This window comes from Canis aureus, chromosome 10 (assembly GCF_053574225.1).
Source record: "Canis aureus isolate CA01 chromosome 10, VMU_Caureus_v.1.0, whole genome shotgun sequence".
In the NCBI taxonomy this organism is placed as follows: domain Eukaryota; kingdom Metazoa; phylum Chordata; class Mammalia; order Carnivora; family Canidae; genus Canis; species Canis aureus.
This window is the reverse complement of record NC_135620.1, coordinates 2,993,775-3,019,646: the sequence shown is the minus strand read 5'-3', so window position 1 is coordinate 3,019,646 and position 25,872 is coordinate 2,993,775. Positions and strand designations below refer to the sequence as shown.

The 25,872-nt window shown below is 52.3% G+C and overlaps 1 protein-coding gene across 5 annotated transcripts in view; it reads right to left on the bottom strand.

Annotated features, from left to right (window-relative positions):
* Nucleotides 1-1,382: 1,382 nt before the first annotated feature.
* The window catches only part of TBC1D9B (TBC1 domain family member 9B), a 41,974-nt gene continuing 17,484 nt past the window's right edge, over nucleotides 1,383-25,872 (bottom strand). The window contains exons 7-22 of one of the 5 annotated variants that reach the window (XM_077911130.1): nucleotides 25,283-25,495; nucleotides 16,440-16,601; nucleotides 15,975-16,125; nucleotides 15,279-15,493; nucleotides 13,556-13,673; nucleotides 12,409-12,694; nucleotides 11,109-11,238; nucleotides 10,873-10,971; nucleotides 10,146-10,214; nucleotides 8,928-9,168; nucleotides 8,556-8,621; nucleotides 6,952-7,023; nucleotides 6,681-6,731; nucleotides 5,191-5,250; nucleotides 4,663-4,769; nucleotides 1,383-3,903 (exon numbers count right to left, since the gene is read on the bottom strand). In XM_077911130.1, coding sequence (XP_077767256.1) covers nucleotides 3,217-3,903; nucleotides 4,663-4,769; nucleotides 5,191-5,250; nucleotides 6,681-6,731; nucleotides 6,952-7,023; nucleotides 8,556-8,621; nucleotides 8,928-9,168; nucleotides 10,146-10,214; nucleotides 10,873-10,971; nucleotides 11,109-11,238; nucleotides 12,409-12,694; nucleotides 13,556-13,673; nucleotides 15,279-15,493; nucleotides 15,975-16,125; nucleotides 16,440-16,601; nucleotides 25,283-25,495 — 2,727 coding nt within the window. In that variant the 3' untranslated portion in view covers nucleotides 1,383-3,216. Of the gene's footprint in view, nucleotides 3,904-4,662; nucleotides 4,770-5,190; nucleotides 5,254-6,680; nucleotides 6,732-6,951; nucleotides 7,024-8,555; nucleotides 8,622-8,927; nucleotides 9,169-10,145; nucleotides 10,215-10,872; nucleotides 10,972-11,108; nucleotides 11,239-12,408; nucleotides 12,695-13,555; nucleotides 13,674-15,278; nucleotides 15,494-15,974; nucleotides 16,126-16,439; nucleotides 16,602-25,282; nucleotides 25,496-25,872 lie in introns of all 5 variants that reach the window. The other 4 variants (XM_077911131.1, XM_077911129.1, XM_077911133.1 and 1 more) reach the window with 4 other exon arrangements.

Genomic DNA, 25,872 nt, shown 5'->3' with positions numbered 1-25,872 from the left:
TTGGATTATGTTTGAGGGGCATCTAGGTGGCTCAGTTGGCTAAGTGTCTGACTCTGCTTAGGTCATGATCCTGGAGTCCTGGGATCCAGCACCTCTCCACCCCCACCCCCCACCCCTGCTGTTGTCACTCTTTCTCTGGTGCTGTCAAATACAATCTTGAAAAAAAAAAGTTTGAGAAGCTGAATTTACAAACGGACTGTGACTAGACCACATATGATAACCTTTATAGCAACCAACCTCCAATCCCCGAAGCCAAACTACAACCTCTAGAGCAGACAGGACTTGGTCAGTCACTGCCAATTTCCCTATATTCTGCACTCTTTATCTCAGGACCAACCAGAGAAACCCAATTATGCACCACACACCAACAGAAAAGACATCCTTCTAGTTAGCCAGCACCCCCTTCCAGGCAGGCAGCCTCTAATCAGAGCACACCTGAAGCCTTCTCTTGTTTTCACTGAAGGCTTTCCCCACTCCTCTTGAGGTCTCTGCCAAATGCACGTGATGACTGACAGCTGCCTCCTTTTCTATATAGCAAGCTCTAGATATATAGTCCCTGCTCTCACTTGGGTGGTCTGTTTATTTCCCCCGTGTTTGACTTATTGTGGCTGAAAGCAAGAGGCATCTAAAAAGAATGTTTTATGCTTAATGAAAATAGAATAAAAAATTCATGGGCCACCTAGGTGGCTCAGTCGGTGATGCGTGTCTCTTGATTTCGGCCCAGGTCATGATCTCCGGGGTTCTGAGATCCAGCGCAGAGTCTGCTTGAGATTCTTCCTCTCCTGCTCCCTCTACCTACCGTACCCCCTGTATGCATGCTCTCTAAAATCTTAAAATTTTTTCATACTGGTATGGGTTCAGCTTTGAAAAAGATATAGAAAAAAGACATAAAAATACTGAGTAATCTTGGGACGCCTGGGTGGCTCAGCAGTTGAGTGTCTGCTTTTGGCTCAGGGCATGATCCTGGGATCGAGTCCTGCATTGGGCTCCCCACAGAGATCCTGCTTCTCCCTCTGCCTGTGTCTCTGTCTCTCTCTGTGTGTCTTTCATGAATAAATACAATCTTCAAAAATAATTGAGTAATCTTAAATATTATGAAAAATGGTTTTCCTACTTTTCTGTTTTCCTCCTTTCTTCAAATGTATGTAATCTCCAAAAATTCATATATTTTTCTTGGGAATTACAAAATTGACTTGGTATATCACTTGGTAAGCAGTTTTAAAATATAGAATTGTGTTTACTTACAGAAGAAAAATATTTTTAAAGCTTTATTCGTACTATCCATTCTTTTGTCATATGAAAGGCTAGATTACTGTATCATATTCTTGTTTAATTTCTTCGGCACATTGTCACATTTAGACTTCTATGTGATATAGAAAACATTTATCCAAATTTCGCTTTATTTACATCTAATTGATTACAATCAACTTAAGACTTTAAACTGCCAACTTTATGAGGTTGTTACATAGATATTTACTTAATTTCATTATGGCCAAAAATGCAGTCTTTTGGATATGAACCCTTTGAAATTACTTTATGGCAAAGTGTGTGGTCAGTTTGTATAAATCCTAGAAAGGAAATTACATTGGTTAATGACATTTTTTTTGTTGTTGTTAAGCAAACAGTTATTCAGTTTCCTTGATGTTTTTTCGCCACATTTATTGAGATGTGAACCAGCAGTTGTGAACAGGGTAAAATCACAGAGACTGTCATTTAAAACACCAGCCATAAAACCTATAAATAGAAAGTAAATTAGTGGTTCCTTGGAGCTGGGTGGGAATGGGGATTGGCTGCACGTAGGTGGGAGGGTCTTTCTCAGGTGATGGAAGTACTCTAAAATTGCATGATGGGGACAGCTGCACAACTCTATAAATTTACTCAAAATCATTGAAATATAGCTCAAAACAAGTGAATTTTATAGCATATAAATTATACCTCAATAAGCTACTAAATTAAAAGAAAAAACAAACACAGGGCACACCTGCGTGGCTCTGCCAGTTAAGCATAAGACTCTTGATCTCAACTAGGGTCTTGATCTCAAGGTCGTGAGTTCAAGCCCGATGTTGGGCTCCATGCTGGGTAGGGAGCCTACTTACAAAATGAGGGAAAAAAGCCCAGCCCCAGGACTTATCCTTACCCACGTGGTAGGGATGGGAAGGAAGGCGAATGCCAGACATCAAGGATCAGCTCTTGTCCCAAAGCTAGGGGGTGCTCATGGTTCAGTCTGCTACCTGCGGCCCCACATCAACTTGCCCCAAGCACATGCTGCAGCCCAGGCCCAACCACACCCCTGCACCCACGGGGGCCCAGGCTGCTTGCACCTGTGGAGCTTGGGACTGCCCCCATCGGCAAAGGTCAGTTCAGGCCCTACCGGGTCTGCATCAGCACCTTCTGTGTCCTCATTCTTCCTGAGGGCCCCGAAGCCCTACCCCTGTGGAGGTCTGAGTGCCCAGAACGTCTGGAACATGGCCTGGGGGCCCAACTGCCTGGGAAGAAGCCAGAAGCCCAAGCCATAGCTGAGGCCCCATTAAGGCTCTGCACGCAGTATGGTATCGAGTTCTTTCAGGGGTTTATTAAGGCATTGAGCACAGTGTGATCTTCAGCCAACTGAAATGAATACAAGGAAATAGATCAGGACCTGAGGGATGTGCTTTTAAGGTTAATGGTGAGGCTGATGAGCTGAAAGAGCATTTCGAGTAACGCCTGTGTGGCACCTGCCCTGGTGCTCTAGACACTTCCTGCCTGTGTCTCTTGGCCAGGGGCTTGGGCTCAGGGGCTTCCAGAAAGCACCTTGAAGTTCCCACCACCTTGATGCTCAACAGGCATGAGACTCGCTGCCTGGTGCCAAATGGCAGGAAAGCTCCCCACCGACCCCCACCCCCACCTGGAGTACTCAGCTGCAGCCCTCCTCTCCCCCAGGAGTACTCAGCTGCAGGGTACCCTCCCATCTTCTTAGAAGTGGAAGGAGCAGGGTAGCCTGGCTACAGAATGGGGCACGGAGGCACTGGGCAAGCAGGCCAGGATGGACGGCCTCTGACACTGCATGGGACCAAGGTGGTCCCATGAAGCAGGGCATGAGGGGACCCAGCTGTGGCCATTCAGCCTTTTTTCCATTCACAACTGACTGCGTCTGGGGAGAGCAAGAGGGGTGCGTCCTTAAGGAGAAAAGAGAACACGAAGGGGGAGGGGGAAGCAGAGAGACAGGCCAGGTCCCTGTCAGCCTGAAACTCCAGACTGTTCGAGGTCGCTGGAGGTGCTGAACTGTCTCTCCACCTTCTTCTGCTCCTTGATCTTGAGTCCGATGTCCACCCTCTTCTCAAAGAAGTTCACCAGGACGGACTCCGTCAGGATGGAGGCCAGGATCTGCTCAAAGGAGATGCACCAGTCTGTGTCTACAGCGCCGCCATAGCGGGCGGTGGCTGGAGGACTGCGGGCCTCCCCGCCCACCAGCACCGTGTCGTCAGCCAGGTCCTCGCATGGCAGGGAGCCAGTGCTGACCACTGAGTAGGAGGACATGGACATGTCGTCTTTGGTTTCGTCGTCCGACAGAAGCTGGGAGGGGGAGCCCCGGCCCTCGCCGCTGCCCCCTTCGCCCACCACCTGGCTCTCCTGTGGAGCTTTCCCGAGGTGGGTGTCTCCCCCGGCTTTGGCCTGGGGATCCCCTGTGGCTGGGGGCTGAAGCTCTGGGGCTGGGTCCTGTGGGGGTTCAGTGGCCACGGGCTCGTCCTCCTCGGGCACACCATCCCTGGGCTTCCTGCCCGGCTGCGCCGAAAACTTCTTGCCCACCTCACCGATGCGGAGCAGCAGGCTTGCCACCGTGGCGATGGCATGGTACAAGTCCTGCTCCATGGGGTCCTCGCTGAACATATTGTAAAGTGTCTTGCACAGCTCAATGAACTGTTCCTTTTCAGACGAAACACAGAAAAAAGGTCAGGGAGATGGGAGAAGATGGGTCAGCCTGACCTCAGATCAGCCAGACTGCCCGTGCTCTGTAGTCTTGTTAGCTGTCTGTACACCTGTGCCTTGTTACACCCACGTCACAGACTGGGACACTGAGACACAGAGTGGGAAGCTGACTTGACCGATATCACACAGCCTCAGAAGAGCTTTCTTTTCCAACTGCCTTTACTTTGAGCATAGTCTCTCCCCTGCCCCTAAGTCCACTCTGCTAGCAGAGCCACACTGATTTCTGCCATGACTTTCCAAACCCGGTCGGTGGCTACTGAAGGACTTCTTCAGTGTGTTTTGGAATCACTTTGAGTTTCGTACATCTTTGATCAGAATAGATGGTGAGGACAAGCAAACACGGCCTGGGTTAGCTGTGGGGGATGGGGGGGGTCTGACGCCTGCCTGTGCCCGGCCCTGGGGAGGAACAGGAGTGCTGTGAGGCTGTCTTGTAAGAGGGGTCATGTGAGTCTCTACAGCTATTCTAGTGGATGGATCCCAATTAAATGTGAACAAGTCATCACCAGGAGTTGGCTCCAAAGCAAGTGGACTCCTGTCCCTCTGGAATCATCCCTGACTCTGACTAGCAGGTGTTGGAGGCAGGCAGGAGAATTTCCACCCTTTCAGGGGTTTTGGGAGAGACGGTAGGGAGCTTTTTGGGTCCGGGGAACCCAGCCTTGGAAATGTCTGTTCAAGGGGGGCTCTGAATGGGCTTACCTGGTTCATTTTGGGAAGATCCTTAATGGTCTCCTTCTGAACCTCTTTCTCTTTGGCCCACATGCGAAGGTAGTGCCGATAGTCGGGAGGGCTGGTCCCCTTCTCCTCTGTGAGTTGGGAGAAAAAAGATCTGTCAAGTCAGAGACAGAGCTGGGGCCAGGAGCAGGCAGTGAGTGGGTTTGGGGGCTGTCTGGCATGGGGTTACTGGGGCCCGCTTACAAAACACCCCAGTATCTGGGGAGGTGGTGATGGGAAGAGCACCCAGATGTCTCCCCTGAGTTATTACACTAAAGTAGGTTTGAAAGGACATGGAGGTTGATGAGAGGGTGGCAGGAGAGGGACAGGCTGGGCTCCTAGAGGGAGGTGGTGGTGGGTTGGTATTCACAGCTAGGAGAGTCAGGTCTGGGGCTGAGAGGGGCTTCCTCTGGCAGCAGAGGCCGTGTTTGCCATTTCCCTGGGAGGGAGGCCTGCACAGACCCCATCAACCCGGGATGTGCGTGAGCACTGGCCACACTGGTCTGCCTGTACCTCCTCTCTTTTCTTGGACGTCCTCATTTCTGCTTCCCTCTTGCTCTTCCTGCTGCAGTGCTTCTGGACAACCGAAAAAAGGGGAAAGTACACAGAGAACATTCTTGTGTTACAACCGCAAACCACGGAGGCCTGTGAGCAGATGGGTCTGTTCTCCCGTAGAAGCCCTGCGCTGATGCTTTGCACCTGGTTACAGGGACCCAAAGTGCCACCAAACCCTCCTGCCTCTCTGCCAAAGGATTACAAGCCTCGGCCCGCGGTGTTGAAGTGAATAACATACGCACGGTAGGGAGAAAAAGCCTGAGGACTAATTTCTGTAGTTTCTGTTAGAAAGGGTCAAACTGAAGGCAGTCCTGATGATCACTTCGACCCACACCTGACTGCCGCACTGATGAAGAATTTTATGGACTTGAATTCTGTGCCAGGTACTGGGTTTCTTACAGCTGCACACTTGCTGGAGTTGGCCTGCACCGTGTGTCCTCTGGGGACAACGAACATGGGGCCCAGCAGGCTGCCCAGTTTTCCCAGACCTTGGGCCGGTAGGGCCACTGGGGGACCTCTAGTGGTGGTAGCACCCTGGGCTGTGCAGTGGCAGGGAAGGGCGCACCTCTCTGGGCTCAGGCTCTCTGCTGCAGAGGGGAGACTCGCCATCTGGGGCTACGTGGGGTCCAGGCATAGGGCTCTCCCCCACTAGTCCCTGGCCTTAATGGGAAGCCACTGGGAAGAGCCTCAAGTGTCCCTGATTTTCCCAGATTCTGAGTGTAAGAGAAGCATCTGCTTCTTCAGTTTGTGCCCCTGAAATCAAGGCCCTCAAGCTTCCTATCAAGTTCCAATCCAGCCTTTTGACATGGCCAGCAGAACCGCCTCGCGTATGCTTGATATGTTTTCTCTCTTGGGTGTATGTTGTCCTTGGTGTGTGTTATCTGCCACAAGAACTTACAGGCTGGGGGTTTGGTCAGTTTTGTAAGGACTTTATATACTACCAGCTCCGCTGCCAGACCCAGGCCCAGAATGCCCCATCACCCTGCATCGAATGTCCCCAATGGGCTTTACACGTAGCCCAAGAATGTCTTCAAAAAGGCATGACAGATGTATTTTCCTGTAATGGAAGAGCCATGCCGACCACGAGAACACTTTACAGGGAAAGCATCCACCTCCACCTCCACCAGAACCATTTGACACTGTTGTCATGATGGCGTCTGGACTTTTTCCCATGAGTGTGACATGGAATGCTGACACTCCTGTGCGATGCCCACTGTGCCATGTGTCTGCATTTACTACCTGCTCCCCGCTGACAAGCACAGAAACTGCTTCTCTCCTCCCTGGTAAGCTGCGGCTTGCTCTTGGGTCCTCCTCAGGACTCATTCACACAGGAGGCATCCCTGGGACCAAGTATGTCCAGACCCCCTGACCATGCAGGGGGTGGGGGTGGGGTGTTAGGTAGACGCAGCCCAGCATGAAGCAGGTGCCCCTGCCCCCCAAGGACTGACCTTGAGCCTCCCAGGGCAGGAAAAGGTCCAGATCTGAGGCCAGAGGAGATGCTGGGAGAGCACAGGAAGAGCGCAGAAGAGAGGGAGGGAGAGGCCAAGGTCCAGGAAGGAGGCAGAGACAAGAGAAACAGGAGTGAGAACACCCCCGGAGGCCCTTCCACAGAGAGGCAGTGGCCGTCCCCCTGACACAGCACACTCCCCAAGCCCACAGCACGACTGCACAGCTGCAGGGCCCCAGGCCACGCACGGCCCCCAGGACAGCAGTGCTCACCTTCAGAGGAGCTGTCCTTGGTGAAGTAATGGGTTGCTTCCAGGGCCGACTCGGCCTCCTCCGGGCTCAGGGCTATGCTCAGAAAGAAAGGCGAGTGAGGGCAGGAGAACACAATGGGACTCACCAGAGCATACCTCCCGAGTCCTGGCTCCCTGCGTGGCCTGCCTCACCACTACTGTCAGGGCCCATGGTGCAGTGTGGGGTCACAGGGGTAATGATGACCACTGACCCTGGGTATTGTTCCTTCCCTGACTTTTACGTTGTGCTTACAAATGTCATACATACCCCATCAAAAAGCCCGGTGAGTGCAGCTGGGGGTCCAGGGAGTGGCCTGCCTTCTTCCTGCCCTGATGGTGTGAGGCACAGCATCCTTTAGGGACGAGGTCCCCCAGGACACATGCAGGGATCAGCCACACACAATGGACTTATTCACTTTATGCATCTTGTGCCTATTCTACACCTTTGGTACATTTTTTGTGATTAGGTCGTCCCCAGGATTTCGGATCCATGTGGTTCTGGGTGGGGGGCTATTCTCCCCAGTGCAAGCGGCGGGGCGGGGGGTTTGCGCTGACAGGGGTTGAATAGGTGGCACTTGGGGGAGGCGCAGGGTGTGGGGCCTGGGTGAGGCAGGGCAGACAGATGTGGCTGGGAGTTGGTGAAGGAGCCCCATGTGCCCTCACCTGTAGAAGTGCAGCCCAGTGGGGTCTGCCCAACACAGGCCCTGCCCTGAGCAGAGCTGGAGGTGGTTGTTACCCACCTTCCCTAGAGGCATCCCTGAGGCCACTGTTCTTTGTTGAATTACGGGGGGAAAATGAGCTACAGGTGAGAACACCTACATCAAGGCCTGGGTATTCCGGTTCTGGCTGCACAGAACCACCTCGGGGAGCTTTAAAACTGCATTCCAGGCCAGTCAAGTGACAGCCTCTGGGGTGCGCACAGCACCAGTGGTCAAAAAACCATTCCACCCACTTGGAGGCAGCCGCTGACCTGGGGGCAGTTCGAGAACAGCAGCAGGGACCCAGGGCAGCTCCACCCCTGAGCAGAGCACCCAGGGGTAGAATTCTCCCCTAAGTCTCAGTTTCTCCCTATGAAAAGGAGATCACGTCATCTTAGAGAACTCTCTGTGTGGCTACCCTGGCTGGGCAGGGTGAGCTGGGCCCACACGGCGGAAAACCCACAGACCAAGGGATCCAGCCTGTCTGAAGGTCAGCTGCCAGTCACTCTTCACCCCCAACCCTGCAGCCTCTCAGTGTCTCCAGGAAGTACAGGTACAGTGTAGAGAAGCCAGGGGAGAATGGGCCCTGCTCATGACTGCACAAAAGGGCTACCCAGGCCATTTGGAGGGCCTCGGGGGTTCCCCCAAGCTGACCTCCGGGGATAAACAGGAGCTGCCCTGTGCTCCACCTGGGTCCCCACCCTCAGCCAGGCTTAGTCCTCTGAAACGTGCCTCTTAGGTTACGTCCCTGCCCAAGGGCTCTGGCCTCCTCCCACTAGGCTGCCTGAGGCCCACCCAGCACCTCATGGAGGCCTGCGCCTTGGGGCGCTGCAGCCCTAGCTCTGAATGCGAGAGGCCCATGGCAGTGAGTGGGAGACGAGGCTCTCACCTGGGGGCAGGTGCAACTTGTAGAGTGCCTTGAGCTTCTCTGTCAGGTCCCCATGGTACATCCCACCTGTAGTGGAAGGCAATCCACACTGGAGCCCATCCCCTTCCAATGGGTTCTGGTGTGTTCCTCCTCATAGCCTCTCTCCTGGAGAGGTCCCTGGAGTGAGCCCCAGGCCTCCCACCCACCCCTGAGCTCTGCCCTTCTCAGTGTTGGCAGACCCACCCTGAGCAGCCCCGACCTGAGGAGGGGAAGGTGGAGAGGAGGACCCCACAGGATTCCCATGTGTTCCCAGTGGGAAAGCTGCCCTTTCCCTATTAAGGCTCCTGCTGCAGTGGGAGCAGCTGATTGGGCTGGCATGCGGAGGCTACTCACTCATCCCAGTCACAAACTCCTTAAAGTTGATCAGAGAGTCCTTGTTTTCGTCCAGGAGCCGGAACATGCGTCCTGCCAACACTGGCGTGTGGGTGCCACAGGCCCAGGGTGTCAGGCTGGCAAAGAGTTCCCGGAACTGGCCTGCATCAATGCGATACTGCTCCAGGTAGGGCAGGCTGGGGTCCCGACGCACGGCTGTGGGGCGGCCACTCCCCCAGTATTGACTTGCCAGGTGCTTGGCCTGCTGGGGGCACAGCCCAGTGAGACAGCCAGGCCTCCCAGTCCCCGTGGCGTTAGGACAGCCAGGCTGGTTAGTGTGTCCTTCCTCCTCCTCTGAGTCCTAGAATCCCAGGGTGGGGAGCACTGGGCCAGATTCAGCATGTCCTAGAACCTTCCACACTGGTACCATCAGCCTCTGATGTTTACAGACACGGGAGCTGAGACACAGCCCTAGGGTTGCTGGCCGCTGTTGGCCGCTGCTGGCCCCAGCAGGTGAGAGGCCCTGACTGCGCTGTTCTGACCACAAGGCTCAGGTCTGGGTGCCAAACCAGAGGCAGACAGGAACCGACAAGAACGGAAAAGGCAGTGTGGACTTTACTGTTTCGGCCTGCTTGTCACCCCTTTCCCCCTTCTTCTTCTAACAATATCTGAAATTTTTTGGAGCGCCCCTTCTGTCCCACCCTCAGGCTATGGGGTGGGTGCAGGGCCTAGATTTGGCTTAACAATAAACACCCCCCTGTTCCCATAGCATCTGAGTTAAGTCCAACAATTAACCCTGGACTTTTTGTTAAAACCACTTGGAAAGAAAAGGCTCTTTCCACTGAGAGAACAGGACAACCCTGGAACTGCTGATGACATTCCTGCCATTCTGGTAGGAAGAGAAGTCCAGAGGACATCTGAGGTAGGAAGCTTGGCAGGATGTTTAAGCACCTGGATCTAGCCAAGACTGAAGCTGTGAATTCCTAAACTATCTAGTAACATGAGCCAAGGAATTCCCTCTTGTGTAAACTAACTTGATTGGATTTTCTGCCACTTAAGAAAATGTCTAAGGCAGCCTAAGCTGCCTGAAGGATTAAATTCTACCATGTGAGGTTGGTGGTACCTGCATCTGAGGATGCTTTTAAATCAACTTCTCCTCTGGCAGCAGGTTGCTGCACCGAGGACTCACATAGGGGACGAGGATAGGGTACTGGGCCTGCCCTTGCTCTTGGCTATCACCTTAAACACCATGTAAAGGTCCTCCAGTTCTTCAATTGAGAAACCGATGTCCCCAGGTATAGCTCGGACCTAGGAGAGAGAAACCACATGTATGGATGGATTCTTGAGTTCTAGGTCTTTAAGAGAGTCCCCATGTGGACAAAGGCTAACACGGACCAGCTGACCAAGCACATGGTGACAGTCCATTCAGGAAAGGACATGTGGACCTCCCTGCTTACCCATCCTGCTACACAGTCCACACTGCCTAGGTTCCTTCCTGGTCAGGGCTCGGGGGGCCTTCCTGCCCTGAGCCCCAGTCAGGGACCTGGGGTGAGGGGGAATCATTTAGTGACTGCTGTCTTGCTCCTTGGAAGGCATCCTAGAACTTCCCAGTAAATTCTCTCTCCGGAGTTGGGGAGGACAAAAGCTTGTGGTAGAGGCACAGTGGGCTGGGTGGGTGGAGGGGCAGAGGCAAAACCAGGCTGGTGGGCTCAGCCCAAGGCAGAGTGACGTGTGGCCGTCAGGTCCTGGGGTGTCAGAGAAGCTTTGCAGTGACCAGCCCAAGAGCAGCAAACAGTGAATGGGCCTCGCCCACTTACTCAAAATCACACCTTCACTCCCAGACTCCAGTACTGCACAAGGCAGCACTAGGGGGCGCTCTGCAGGCCACCCAGGTCACCCTCCCCAAACCCCAACCCCGCCGCCAGCCAACCTGTGGCAGGCCACCGGAGGCCAGCCCCATCCATACCACGCTCCTCTTGGCCGTGTCCTCCAAGGACTGGATCACTTTCAGCCTCTGTTTAAACCGCATCTGTTCGATGTCTTCGGCCCTCAGGCTGCTGAATTTCTACAGGCCAGAGGTAATTCAGTGAGGAAGGCAGAACCACGGAGCAGAGAACTGCCCCCTCCCACCCCGGCCACAGCCACCCACACCCACACACCCAGATGGGGCAGGCTGGCCAGACAGCCCCACAGGGTGCTGACCTCATACGACACCTTCAGGAGGTCGAAAATGTCCACTTCTGCTGGAGGGTCATCTCCACTAGTCAACAGGGCATGGAGGTGTGGGATAGGAGGAGAAACACTCTGCTTGTTGACCACATTATCCAGATATCTGGAAGGATTAAAGCAACCCCACTATCAATAGGGATGTCCTAATAGTGATGTGGAGGGACCTAATCTGCCTAGACCCCCAGTCAATAAATGAGTGTGCCAAGGACAGAGCATCCTCCAGGAGGGCAGGAGATGAGGCCTGGACTCTGCAGGGGCAGAGGACAGAGGTGTGCCCCAGACAGTGCCCTGGCAAATCAGGGATCCCCCTGGAGGTAGCAGAGAGGCCTTGCCCCTCATGAGGCCTGAGCATGAATTCTAGGAAGCCAGGGTGTCCTCTGGGGGTTCCCTGACCCTACCATATCAGGAGAGAAAGGTCTGTCCCAGTTGGAGGGATAACATGGTCCTGGGCAGGCTCAGAGGACAGGTGGCAGTACCTATGGCAGTCCTGGTGGCTAGGAGTGTTCCAGGCTGGGGTAATACCCACACATGGCCAGCAGGACTGTACAGGGCTCAGAGCCTGGGCCTGTGTGAGGCCAGGGCAGGGTGGGGGTCTTGTATGTAAGGGGCTTGAAGGCCAGGCTGGGGGACTTGGCTCCTTTGCCCAGAGAACCACTAGGGCCATGGGGAGTCACAGGGTCAGATTCTGATCAGAATAAGCTCTATGGGATGCTGCTGGCAGGAACAGGGAAAGCTGTGATGAAGCAGCAAGGGCCCAGGGTGGGGAGGGTACTGTGGACCAATACCAAGGCAATGGGGGTGGTGGAAGGAGGCTGCATCCCAGAGTCTGCGAGGATGGGATGTGGAGACTGAGGGCGGAGGTGGCAGCCAGGATGACAGGGAGGTATCAGCCCATCCAGCTGTCAGAGCAAGCCCAGCACAGGCCCCTTTATCTAGGTGATGGTGAGAGGAAGTGATGTTGCTGAGCTGGGGACGGCACAGTCGGAACTGCTCTGAGAGAAGAGTAGATATACAGCCCTTGCTAGAGGCTGGAGGCTGTGCTGCTCCAGCCACCTTTTGCCCCCTGGGTGCTTTAGTCCAGCATGCTCTGGCCCATCACCCATTTACTCTGCTCCCAGAGCTATCACTACCTGGGGCCATTTTGTCTCCCCACAGAAAGGAGGTTCTCTCCTGCCTCCCTGGAGTGTGCTTGCTGGGAGGAGTGCCCACGGCTGGTGAGGGGCTGAGCTCTGCCACCCGTGGGGGGTGCTGGTCAGCAATCTGGCTCCCTCACCTGCCCAAGACGGTCATGGCTTCACCCTCGTCGCTGCAGCCCAGCAGCTGCTCTGTGTTGGCATCCAGGATGGCCAGAGCCACCTGCAGGATCACCTTGATGCCCTCATAGAAGAAGCAGTCAACAATGACCACAGAGCTCTCAAAAGGCATGACACTGAGGAAGAGGGTCAGGAACCAGGAGAGAGAGATGCTGGAGATCACTCCCAGGTCCTGCATTTTCTCAGAGAGCTGGGGTAGGAAGTCTCTCGTGAGCTCCTCAAAGATGCCTTGGTCCACGAGGGCCCCTAGGGAGAGGACAAAGGCGTGTGAAGGGTCAGCACATGCTTCTGGCTCAGGTCCTGAGTGCAGTGCAAGGAAGCCCACCTGATGATCCCTTGCCAGCTCCGCTTACATGGAGGGCTGGGGTGGGGGGTGTGTGGTGGAGAAAATAAGAAACAAAAACGCTACAGCTTCCAAAACTACTAGGTGAAAAGAAGAGCTGATTTCACTGTGCTTGGATTTGCTTTTGGGGAAATCCAAATTTCTCCCTTCTAGAAGTGTCGAAAGTAAACAGGAACCTTGGTGGCTGTTGTTTGTCCTGGCCTGAAGCTTGTGAACAGATGTGATTATGAAAGGAGCCTAAGAGGGGAGATGCCCAAAACCAAATGGTAGGGGTAGGACATCTTTGAATAGCTGACTTAATTACAGGTCATTAAATACATTGGCCAGTGCATTTCCACTTAACACAGACTCTACTGGCTGTGCTTCACAGTAGATAAGGCTGGGTAGTAGGGACACAGGGATGTAAGAGCTGCTTGGGCTGTGAGGCTGGAAATCTCGAGAGTCAGATAGATGAGAATGTAGGCCCCAGGCTGGCTTCTAAAGGCCACTGAATGTGTAGCATCTTCTGTCACTGCCAGCACCCACTAACAGGCTGCGTAAAGTCTGAGCAAGGTGGCTGGGGGATCTGTGTTTGGTTCTCCACGTTCTAGCTGTGTGGTGATTTTTCGGCCTCCTTATCTACCTGTGGAATGGGAACCGTGACTGTCTTTGGCCTGCTTCACATCCGTAAGGCCCCTGAGAGCTCAGAGTGTGTGCTGGGTGTAGAGCCCAACACAGGGAGGCCCGCCACCCCCAGGGGGAGCCGCGGGGCTTCAGGCACTCACCTACCACCCTGGTATTGTAATAGTCAGGCAGCATGCGTTCACAGAGGGCCACCAGCAGCCAGAAGGCCTCCTCCTCATTGCCATAGAGCAGGAGCACCGAGGTGACAATGTTCATGGCCTGTGGGCACAGAGATAGCAAGGGGAGGCTCCCTAACCTACCCCCAAGGGCTCACTCCACAAGCAAGTCCAACAACGGCAAAATATCCCACCCAATTCCAGACAATTTGCCAAAAGGCCATTTGTAGGAAATCAGTTTGACAAAACCCATCATCAGATCCCTCAGATCCAGCCAGTGGGGCACTTGGAAAGCTGAGGAGGAGATGAGCATGGGGCTCTTCTTCAGAGTGGTTTCTGGTGTGGGGGCTGAGATGCAGGACCAGGCGGATGTGTAAGTGAGTCCTGCGTGACAGCCAATAGCAAGGCTCATAAGAAAAAGAGCTTTGGGGCACCTGGGTGGCTCAGTGGTTGAGTGTCTGCCTTCTGCTTAGGGAGTGATCCTGGGGTCCTGGGATTGAGTCCTGCATTGGGCTCCCGGTAGGGAGCCTGCTTCTCCGTCTGCCTATGTCTCTGCCTCTCTCTCTGTGTCTCTCATGAATAAACAAAAAAAGGCTTTGAAGGTGGAAATGCTCTTAAGACTTCTCTAAAGCCAGCACACTAACTTTCCCTGCACTGATAACTCGTCATGCAGAACAGTGGCCGTACTGAGGGTGGCCTTGAAGGGGGTGGCCTGCTGCTCTGAAATCCAGATGCAGTCTCAGGCAAGTAGAAAGCCATCTGTCTGGGCCGGGTCGGGGGGAGGAGGTGGTGAAATGTCACTGGATGTAAAACCTAATGCTACTGGAAATGCAAATTGAAAGCATGATAAAGAGGCCCCTCTCGCTATTAGGTTAGCTATCATCCAAAGACAAGAAAACAAGGCAGCGAGGATATGGAGGAAGTGGAACCCCTGCGCATGCATTGCTTGTGGGAATGTACAATGGTGCTGTGCCTGTGGAAAGCAATATGGCAATTTCAAAAAAAATAATAAAATTAAAGGTTGAATTGCCATAGGATCCAGCAATTTCAGTCCTGGGTACAGACTCAAAAGAAATGCAAGTAGAGACAGGAACAGATGCTGCACGTGCGTGCTCATGGCAGCGCTATTCACAAGAGCCAGAAGGCAGAAGCCGTGCAGGCGCCCCGCTGAAGGCAAACAGGTGCACAAGGTATGGTTTGTACACAGAATGGAATATGCTTTAGCCTTGAGAGAAATCCTGACATGTGCCGTGATGGGAATGAGCCCTGAGGCCCTTGGACTAATGAATAAGCCAGTCACAGAGATAAATACTGGGGGACATGAGGTTCTCAGAGCAGGCAAGTTGAGAGAGATGGAAAGTAGAAGTGGGAGTAGCAGGGGAGTTGTTTAATGGGGACAGAATTTCCGTTTTGTGAGATGAGAATTCTGGAGGTGGACCGTGGGGATGGCTGCACGACCATTCATGTCATGCCATACCCTAGCATGCTATGGTTATTTTACCAGACGCACTAGGCAATCAAAGGCTCCAGGCCCCAGTTCAGGAGGCAGTACAGGCCAAGGGGCAAAGTGAGTGGTGGATATCATTTCTCGTTACACCTCTCTGTGGTCAGGCTTTGCCAGGGGGAACGGGGCACCATCAACTCAGGCCTCTGTTGAGTGAGCCGCCAGTGCGAGATGCGGTCTCCAGGCTCGGCTAACCCCCTTTACCTGACAGTAGCCGATGGTGGGGTTTCGGAAGGCATAGGCAGTCAGCACCCGCCGGAGGGCAGCGATCCCGAGCTCATTCTGGAAGGCAGGGTGCTCGGGCATAGAGCGGTGGAGATCTCGCTCTATCTCCTCCGTGGCCAGGCTGTACTTCCCTGTGGACTTCTCTACCAGGTTGGCGTAGTAGCCGGGGTGAGTCACCATCTCATTCCAGGCCCCTGTGGAGACACAGCTGGCAGCTGTCTTTCCTCCTCCCCTCCTTTTGGGACTTTGGGGACAGTGAAGGGGCAGGCTGGAGATGTCAGAGAAGTGAGACCCTCAAGTCTAGGAGGAGGTGTGAGGCAAAGGTTCCTTGGTGACTGCTCCTGGAAGGGGTCGCCCACCAAAGTTTGAAGGGCTTTCTTGTGAAACTGTCCACATGGCCAAAGGCATGCATGTTGTCAGAGCCTGTCCCGAGGAAAGGATACCTTGGGGGCCCCTTCTTTCTACTCATTGCAACTGGGAAGGTACCATCTGGGTGACAGAGCCCCGCCCTTGAGGTCTGCACCCCAGGACAGTGGCCCACCCTGGCATGGGCCCCTCACAGCTGAAGGCCCCATTCTGGCCTTGTAAAGGGCTGGCAGCTCCAGGCCAGCCTGGGGTCAGTGGAGTTCTCACACAGAGGCCCTGGGGTGCTGGGCCAAAGCCCAGGCAACTCACCAGAGAAGAGAAGCCACAGCTCCCCGCGGAGGCTCTCGGGGATGCCTTTCAGCACCAGCTCCCGTGTTTTGGCTGTGCGGTACATGCACACACCACGTCCATACTCAAAGAAGTGAATGTTCCACGACTCTTCTTTCATCTTCTCCTTGGCCTGGGGGAGAAGCAAGCAGGGTCTGGGAATGTGTGCCGGGGCCCACCTCCATCTACACTGCACGTTTACAGGGGCCCAGGCTGGGCGGAGCAGGGCACCACCCCCAGGGCATCAGAGAAACGAGCACCCGAGCAGAGGCCAGGAGCCTGGGGTGACTGGTCCTGCCGAGCAGATCATGCAGGATGCCCCTGTCCTTGGACACTGCCCTTTGCAGGCCTGAAGACCTGAGGTGGTGTGTGGGCAGGGTGCCACAGGCTGGCCCTGGCCTCCTCCCAGGCCTAGGTGTGCTGATGGGGTCCGTGCTCTGGGCTTACCCCCCTGGCCCCCAGGTCCTCCATGGGTGAGTTCCCCTGGAAGAGTTTAAGCAGACCCTGGGAGGCGGTCGGTGCCTCCTGTATGCTGGAGCTTTGGCGGCTGCCAAGGGGTGTGGTGGGGCTGGCAAGCTGATCTGACGTCTCTGGAGGTGTCGGGGAGGGCTGAAAAATACAACACAGAAGGGAATGTACCCAGTGAGTGAACCAGCATGGAGGTATCTGGTCTGGCCCAGTACCCCTACTTCCTCTCTGGCTGGCTGGCCACTTAACACGTTCTTCCCTTCACCAACCCACTCAGACTGGCTGGTCTCTTGGGGATGGGACCAGAGGCCCATGCTGCCAGGTCCTCCCTCAGTGATGTCAGGGCCAGGAGACCCTGGGTCTGCCTGGTGGTGCCAACAGCTCCCCAGTCACAGGAGGCTGTGGCTCAGGTAGGGACTCTCAGGAAAGAGCAGCAGGCCCCGCAGAGCCCAAGTGCAGAGCCCCAGAGTGGAGCAGAGGCAGGCAACACTGGAGCCTGATGGCCTGGCCTGCTCTGGCCTGATGGCCTGCCCTGGCCTTTCCAGATGGACAGAATCCTAACTGAGGTAATCTGTGTCCTGCGGGAGCCCTGATGACTGCCGGGCCAGGGAAGGAGCCCTCTCCTGTCCTCTCTCCCCCAGGCAACCTGACCACTGTGCCCTCAAGGGCCCTTCAAGGAAGGAGCTCCAGACGGCTGGCTGTTGCCCCAAAAACTCAAGTTTCTGTCTTCCTCTGGTCCACGTGTCTGGTATGTGGTGCACCCTGTCGTGGCCTCATGACCTCTTGGCTCTGGACACTCATCTCAGTTCAACGCTGGATGCTCCTTGACAGTGTGGTGTGGCCTCCAGCCAGAACTGAGTGTATGAGGAAGGGTCCCCACCTATAGACCAGCCCTGCCATGGGCTATCTCCCCCGCCTCAGGGTAGCAGTCTAGGCACCTGCTTTCCCACCACACGGATGGCCAAAAGCCAAGAGAAATGGGTCCCAGAATGGTTCTGGGAACGTGCCGGGGTAGGGGGACAATATGGGGCTGGCAGAAGGGAAGGGAGGAATCAGAGACGAGGGTCTGCAGGGCAGCCCTGGCTTTCAGGGCTCTTCCCCTGGTTTTCTGAAACCCCTCCCCCTAGCAAACCCATCTCTTCAGGAAGCACTGACAGGGTGGCTGTGGACATTCAGACACAGTGTGGGTGACACCTGACATCTGCCCCCTGCTTTTTGCCTGTCTCTGTGACCTGACTTCCAGGTGAGCTTACCCTGTCCTCTGGCCCAAGGTTGGCAGGGGGTACAGAGCAGGCCCCCATTCTGTCTGTTCCCCCCTCAGCTCCCTCCTCGAGTACCCACCGGCAGGAACAGCACTGCTCTCAGGTGGACGCCAGTCACTGGCTCCCCAGAATCCACTTCCCCTTCTGCCAGCACTCCCTATTTTTCTGTGGGGGCACATTTCTCTCTGATCTTGGCCTCACACTCTAGGAGCTCCACTGAGAACCAGGAAGACAGCCCTGGTCTGATTAGCTTTTCCTACCTCTGGGGTTAGGGAGGGGTTGGACGTACTATGTCACCCAGTTGCCACCAAGGAAATGCAGGGGTGACTCTGCAGGGAATGCTGGAATGAGCCAAGGAGGATGCAGAGGCTGCCACCAGCACCCCGGTACCACACACCTCCTGGGACAGCGCCCCCTCGGCAAGAAGCCCAGTCTGGTGGGGATGATGGGAGGCCGACTGCGTGGACTTCTTGGCCTATGGGCCAGTAAGCTATGCTATGCCTGTTGCTCCAGTCTGGGTCCTGTCATCTCTGATCCTGTGCCCTCCCTGCCCTAGGCCCTGGTCCCATCCTCCAAGGGACAGGGGCACTGGATGGCTTCCTGCAGGACCTCACCTTCTCTGCGTTCCTGGTAAGAGAACGCTTTTCTTGGCTGTGGTGATAGTTTCACAGGGAATACATGTTACACCCTCCAAACTGTATTCTTTGAATATATATGGCATACTGCTTATGTCAATCTAACCCCAGAGATGCGGTTTTTAATAAAATGGGGAAAAAGAAAGAAAAAAAGGAAGAGAGCTCTGCTAGGTCCCATCCACCATCCATCATCCCTCTGCCCCTGGGGGATGTTTCAGAAGTGGATTTTGGGTCCACTATGATAAATTTTCATGACAAACTGCTCAATCCACGGGTACAACCCCAGCCCAGACCGATATACAGATTCTGCTTCCTGCCTGAGGATCCCCAAAAGGGACCAGGACACAAATGGACTTGTGAGCACAAATGGCTTGTGAGGCCAGAGAGCACCTCAGAGAATCAAACTGTCAGTGCCGGAGATGGATATGGACTCTAGGATGTGGCCTGGGTGACATGCATCTGAGACAGTGAGCTCATGGGCCACCTTGCCTGGGGGTCCTGCACTTCCCAGGGCCAGTTCCTTCGGTTCTTGCAGGAACCTCCCATTCTTTCATGTCAAACCTCCCAAACCACCTGCCCACCTCACTTCCTGCTGAAGAGGACCTTTGGCTTCCTGTTTGAGCGAGCCAGGGGAACAAGCTGAGGCCCATCACAGCCACAACAATTGGCCAGGTTCCCTGTATTTGTGGCCTCGCAGGACAGGTCCAGTCCCTCCATTCTGGCCCCCAATCCCACCCTTCCACCTCCAGGACCTTCCTTGGGCCACTGCCTACTCCGCTGACTGGATCAGGATCAAGCCACACCATCCCTATAAGCCTACTTCTTGCTGCCACTGGGCAGCGCTCACACGTCTTGCTCCCTGAGCTACACATCCATGTTGGACCCGTGTGCTTTAGAGAATATGTGCTCAACTTCAACTGAAAAGTGAGCCCTGTTCTTCTCGGTTGACCTTTATACAAAATTCTCAATGTATCCTTTTCTCCTCAAGTTTTTTCCTCAGTTTGTCGGGAAGTGTTCTAATATCTAGTCCTATGTTCTAGATAATGGTCTCGAACCTAATATCTAGTACCCTGTGGATTCCCTCCCCTGGGCAATACTGAAATTAGGGAGTAAGCCTTCTCTCCCTCTGCCTGTTTTTCCTGCCAACATACAGGGATACACTTTCACTCTCCGTTAAGGAGGCAATTGGTGAGCTTATTCTGCTTTTTATGTCTTCTCTTTTTGTTTTGTGTGGCTTTTTAAAAAGATTTATCTATCTATCTATCTATCTATCTATCTATCTATCTATTTATTTATTTATGACACAGAGGCAGAGACTTAGGCAGAGGGCGAAGCAGGCTCCATGCAAGGAGCCTGATGTGGGACTTGATTCCAGAACCCTGAGATCATGACCTGAGCCGAAGGCAGATGCTTAACAGACTACCTCAGAGAATCTGAAACTTTTGTGTATTGTTTTTTCTAAACCTTTACTGAGTCCTATCAACTCTCTTTTCTGTTGCCTGGTCACTTTGTTTCTGAGTTTTGTTTTTAAGATTATTTATTTATTAATTTGAGAGAAAGAGTGAGTGAGAGAGAGCACAAACCAGGGTAAGAGGCAGAAGAAGGAAAGGCAGGCTCTCCACTGAGCAGGGAGCCCAATGTGGGGCTCGATCCCAGGACCTTGAGATCATGACCTGAGCTGAAGGCAGATGCTCAACTGACTGAGCCACCCAGGCGCCAGTTTGAGTTTTCTAAAAAATTTTATTTATATAATTCTTTAGTAGTTCCTATAATTTCTCTAATCTTTTTAGATCATTTTGAAATATTAGGGTACAGGTCTCATCTGCTTTGGGGGATACTGTTCTGATGTGTGGAAGGTCACTTGGTTTGCGTTTTTCCCCCAGTGATACCTTTGTATAGGGTGTGATCATAATCTTGTGTTGCTCATGTTTGAACGATGTGAATCCTTCTGTACTTTAGGAGGATGATGTACGTGTTGGGGAGATGTGGGTCAGGGGAACTTTCTGCACTGAACATTTGTGGGTTCTGTCTTCTGCTGTATCTCTCTGTATAGTTCCCTCCCCTCAGGACTTACTGATTTGTCTCCTCTAGTGTCTGAAGCTTCTGTCTTGTTTACCACACCCACCTCAGGCCCCGTCGGGGTTCCTGCCCTGTTCAGTCCTAGGTCTTATTTTCCTCAGGGAGGGAGGGCTCTTTCCTTTTGGGGTTGTAGTGGGTGTTTCAGATCCTTAGGGGAGTGGGCCGCCCTAGAGCATCTGATCTTCCTTCACCTATTTGTGGATTCCTGTGGTTATGTTGTGTTGGCTCAACACAACATAAGTGGAGCCTGAGAAATCTCCCCAAGTCACTGGTTGTACCTCAACATCACTTGCTGAGGCCTTTGTTCAGTGGGCAGTCTCACTCGGGGGTGTGGGAGGTATTCTGTGGTGGTTTCTTTTTTTTTTTTTTTAAAGATTTTATTTATTTATTCATGATAGACACAGAGAGAGAGAGAGAGAGAGAGGCAGAGACACAGGCAGAGGGAGAAGCAGGCATCATACAAAGAGCCTGACGTGGGACTCGATCCCGGGTCTCCAGGATCACGCCCTGGGCTGCAGGCGGCGCTAAACCGCTGCGCCACCGGGGCTGCCCTCTGTGGTGGTTTCTGGCCAATTCCTTGGCTCAGATCATGATCTCAGGGTTGTGAGACTGAGTCCTGCGCTGGGCTCCATCTCCCTTTCTCTCTCTCTCCTTCTGCCCTCACTTCCCCACTAGCACTCTCTCTTAAAAAAAAAAAAAGGTGAACCGATAAACAAATATGGTATACACATACAATGGGATATTATTCAGCCTTAAAAAGGAAGGAAATCCTGACACATGCTACCAAGAGGACGAACCTTGAGGACATTATACTAATAAAATCACAAAATGACAAATACCCTATAATTCTTCTTCTATGAGGCCCCTAGAGCAGTCAGATTCATAGAAACAGAAAGAGGAGTGGTGGTTCTCAGGGGCAGTGAGGAGGGGAATGGGGAGTTGATATTTCAGTTCTGTAAGATGGGAAGAGTTCTGGGGATGGGTGGTGATGGTTGCAAAACATGTGCATGGACTTCGTGCCACTGAGCAGTACACTTCAAAAAGGCTAAGATGGTGAATTTTAGGTTATGTGCCTTTCACCACAATTTTTAAAAAAATGCACTTCTCACGAGTTCCACTGCTCCTATCCTCAACCAAGGCTCTATTGTTCCATGTCCTGATTATTTTTCCAGCCTTCTAACTCCTGTCTGCCTCTACTCTTGCAGCTCTCTAGTCCAGCACTAAGAGAAACAGAATGAGAGGCGCATTTGGAATTTAACATGTTCTAGCAGCCACGTTAAAAACGTGAGCGAGAAGAGAAAAAAAAGAAAAAAAAAAAAAAGCGTGAGAGAGCGACTCCTGGTGGCTCAGTGGTTGAGCGTCTGCCTTTGGCTCAGGGCATGATCCCGGGGTCCTGGGATCAAGTCCCACATCAGGCTCCTTGCAAGAAGCCTGCTTCTCCCTCTGCCTGTGTCTCTGCCTCTCTCTCTGTGTGTCTCTCATGAATAAATAAATGAAATCTTTAAAAAAAAAAGTGAGAAAAATTGGTGAGATTAGTCTTAACCACACATTTTATTTAATCTAATATAGCCAATGTATGATTATTTCAAAGTTATTGAGATCTTTTACATTCTCTTTTTTCATAGTAAATCTTCAACCTCTGGTGCAGAGTTTATGGCACATTTCAGTTTGGCATAGCCACATTTTCAAGTGCTCGGTAGCTTCGTCTGGCTTCTGTACTGAGCGGCCAGAGTAATTCTATTAAAACATGTGCAGATCCTCTGTTCAGAACTCTCGAATGGCTTCTCATCTCACTCAGAGTCAAAGCTAAAGTGCTTACAAGGCTTCCAGGCTTCCTCTCTAACCTCATCTTCTACCTTGGTCTTCACTTGCCTTTGTAGCCTCTGTGAAGCCTGATCCTACCTCTGGACCTTTGCACCTGCTATTCCTTGTACTTCCAACACCCTTTGCCCAGATACTTCATGGCCATGAAGTCAAGCCAAGAAGTCTCCTTACTTCTTTCAAGCTTCTGCTTAAATGCCACAGGATCAGAGCCCCTCCTATCCCCCTGGTTCCCTTATCCTGATTTACTTTTATCCATTGATCTTATCATCACCTGCCATATCTCAGATGTTTGCTTATTGTCTGGCTCTCTCACTAGAATATAAATTCTGTCTAATCTGTTCACTGCTCTATTCCCAGGGCCTGGGATAACATCTGGCATCTAATGGAAAGGCAATAAAAATATGTTGTGTGTGGGGGGTGCATGGGTGGCTCAGTCGGTTAAGCATCTGATTCCTGGTTTTGGCTCAGGTCATGATCTCAGGATTGTGGGATCAAGCCCTGCCTTGGGCTCCTTGCTCAGTGGGGAGTTTGTTTGTCCCTCTCTCTCTGCTCCACACCCTGCTCACACTTTGGCTCCTTCTAAATAAATAAGTTAATTAATTTAAAAAATCTTTTAAAAAACAAAACTCAAAAACCATGTTGGGTGAACAGTGAACATTTAGAAGGGGCCCGGGGTCTGTGCTTACTCTGGCCTGGCAGGCCCTGTCATTTGTGGTGTTGGGCCTCATAAGGGCAGCTCAAAATTCTTGCTTATATCCCTTTTCATGCAACCCAACCTCACTCTCTCCTGAAATCCAGATCAAGCCCAACTTCCTCTAATAAACCTTTTAAAATGTCTCCAATGAATAGATCCTGTCTGGTTCCTTCCCATCCATTCCTTACCTACTAATAACTTACTGAGCATCAATTGTGGGGGTGGAAAATAGAAAGGCCTCTGTGGGCCAGACCAGGCAGGGCTCTGGGGAGCTGGAGGGCATGTGCCACCACCAGGCTCCAAGGTCACCCAATGGGAATGTGGGCCCTATAATGCCAGGGCTGCTACTTTTTCCAGAGAAGCCAGATACTGGATTTTTATATGGACTCTTCTAATCATGGAGTGTTTTCACAAACTCAGATTCTTGTCATACCAGGAAGTGATCAAATATGGCCAGGGTTGTGTCAAAAGGACTCAAGTGCCTACCTCAATAGGCTCCCTCTAGACAGGATGGATGAAGGTAATGACTGCCATGGACTGAAACATATCAAGCTGCCAAAATCTGTGAATTCATAATTATACTACGAAATAAACATAACAAATGACTCGATCACATCTGGAGAAATCCAGCTCATTGTTTTAACAACTGGTGAATAGAAGCAAGGATAAAAGATTTCCTCTGCCTTTCCTATGTGAACTGTTCCTCAGGTAGCTAAGTAGACGATGGACGTTTTTGTTTTGTTTTGTTTTGTTTTTAAGATTTAATTTATTTATTCATGAGAGACACAGAGAGAGAGAGAGAGGCAGAGACACAGGCAGAGGGAGAAGCAGGCTCCATGCAGGGAGCCTGACGTGGGACTCGATCCTGGGTCTCCAGGATCAGGCCCTGGGCTGAAGGTGGTGCTAAACTGCTGAGTCCTCCGGGCTGCCCAGGGGGGTTTCTTTCTAGGGATGTATCCCAGCTCACAAAGATGATGGAGTGGGGGTTTCTTTCTAGGGATGTATCCTGTCTCACAAACAGAAGGAATGACAGCAGTAGAGTGCCACCGCCTTGCAATCCCTGATGAATTACCGGATCAACACAGGGACCAGTAACAACACATGACAAGATGACTGGGTGTTGACTATGGCTCCTGGTGTTAGCCTAGCTCCTCAATCCTGCCTCCAGGTAGACCTGCCCCCTAAACATACAAACAACTGAACCTGACTCTGACCTGGGTCTCCCTCTTCACCGACCAGCTTACAGGAGACAGGGGACAGAGGAACAGAGTAAAAGCCTCCAGAGGGATGCTATAAGGCTACCAGCCTGTGAGATACTCTACAGCACAAATGACCCAGTTCCTTCAGCAAAATACTGCAAGAAGAGAGATGTAGCAGACATTTACAGATAAAAAGGAATTTAGGAGATATCAATGTGTACTTCAGTGTCAACATGCAAATGGTAAAACGTATGTCTGCATTTGGGGAGATGTGAATCCAAGTACAGTTGACCATTGAGCAACAGGTTCTGAGTGTGCAGGCTCACTACACATGACTCTTTAGGATAAATACAGTAAATATATTTCCCTTTTCTCATGATCTTCTTAATGACATTTTCTCTTATGTTATTGTAAGAATGTGGTATATGGTACATGTAACATATATACATTAATCAACTGTTTATGCTTATCAATAAGGCTTCCAGCCCACAGGAGGCTATTAGTAGTTAAGTTTTGGAGGAGTCAAAAGTTCTACAAGGATTTTTGACTATGTGCAGTGTCAGCGCCCTAACCCTTGCATTGTTCAAAGGTCAACTGTATTTGATATTAAGGAATTACTGTCAATTTTGTTGGTGTAATGATGATACTGAAGTTAAGTCTCTAAAAAGGAAATCTTCCCCTCCTACACACACACACACACACACACACACACACACACAAAACCCCAAAAACAAAACTTAAAAAAAAGAGGAAGTTTTTCCCTGTAAAAATCCCTGGAAGATTAAAGATCGACCAGAGAAATACCAATAAGTAAACCCAAGCTGGACAGACCAGATGAGGCTGTCTGGTCCAGCCAGAGAAAGTTTCTTATATGGAATGGGGCTAGAGGCAGGTGGGTTATACTGGGGAGGTGTGGTGGGGTGCAGAAGGGCCTGTTAGCTCAGGTAGCACATGTGTGGCTGGGACACCCAAGTCAGGCTACGTGAGGCTCTCGTCCTGCACCCTGGGGGGACCTCCCACTTGAGGCCCATAGCAGGCACCCTGAGGTCAGGCTCCTGCATCAAGGCTGAGAGCCGCCTGGGCTTTTCTCCTGGCCCTGACTGCTGCCACCACCCCACTGCTCTCTCACCTCTGGGGCCGGGTCCGCAGTGCTGGCTTTCCTTCCCCCTCCGTGGCCACCTGGCTGCTTGGATGGCATTTTCTGGAGGAAGTCAGAGATCCTCTGCACTAAGAAATCACGGTCCTTCAGGTTGGCGAACAGGAAAGTCATTTTGCTCTTGGTGCTGATGGACAGAGGGCTGGGCAGGACACTGGAGCTGTCAGCTTTCTCAACAATGGTCACCTGGGAAGGTAAATGAAGCACTGGGCGTCAGCATCTGGTGATGGAAATCTGACTGGTTCTGTGCCTGGGAGGGCCCAGTGAGCTCACATGGCTCTCCTCTGGCCGGGGGGAAGGTGCTAGGCCCTGCTGTGCTCCTGTGTTGACCTACTATGTGTTGCTGTGGAGCTCTGAGCATGGTATGTGCCCGTGTGAGCCTCGTTTCGCCCTGCTGATGGGGCAGTGAGCACGACCACCATGAGGATGAAGAATGCCAGTACTCCTCCAGCTGCTGCATTTGGCTGCCTTGAGACGATCAGTTACTCTACCATCTAAAGCATGGTGAGCAGCCCTGCCGCACGCTATCCTTTTTTTTTTTTTTTTTTAAAGATTTTATTTTT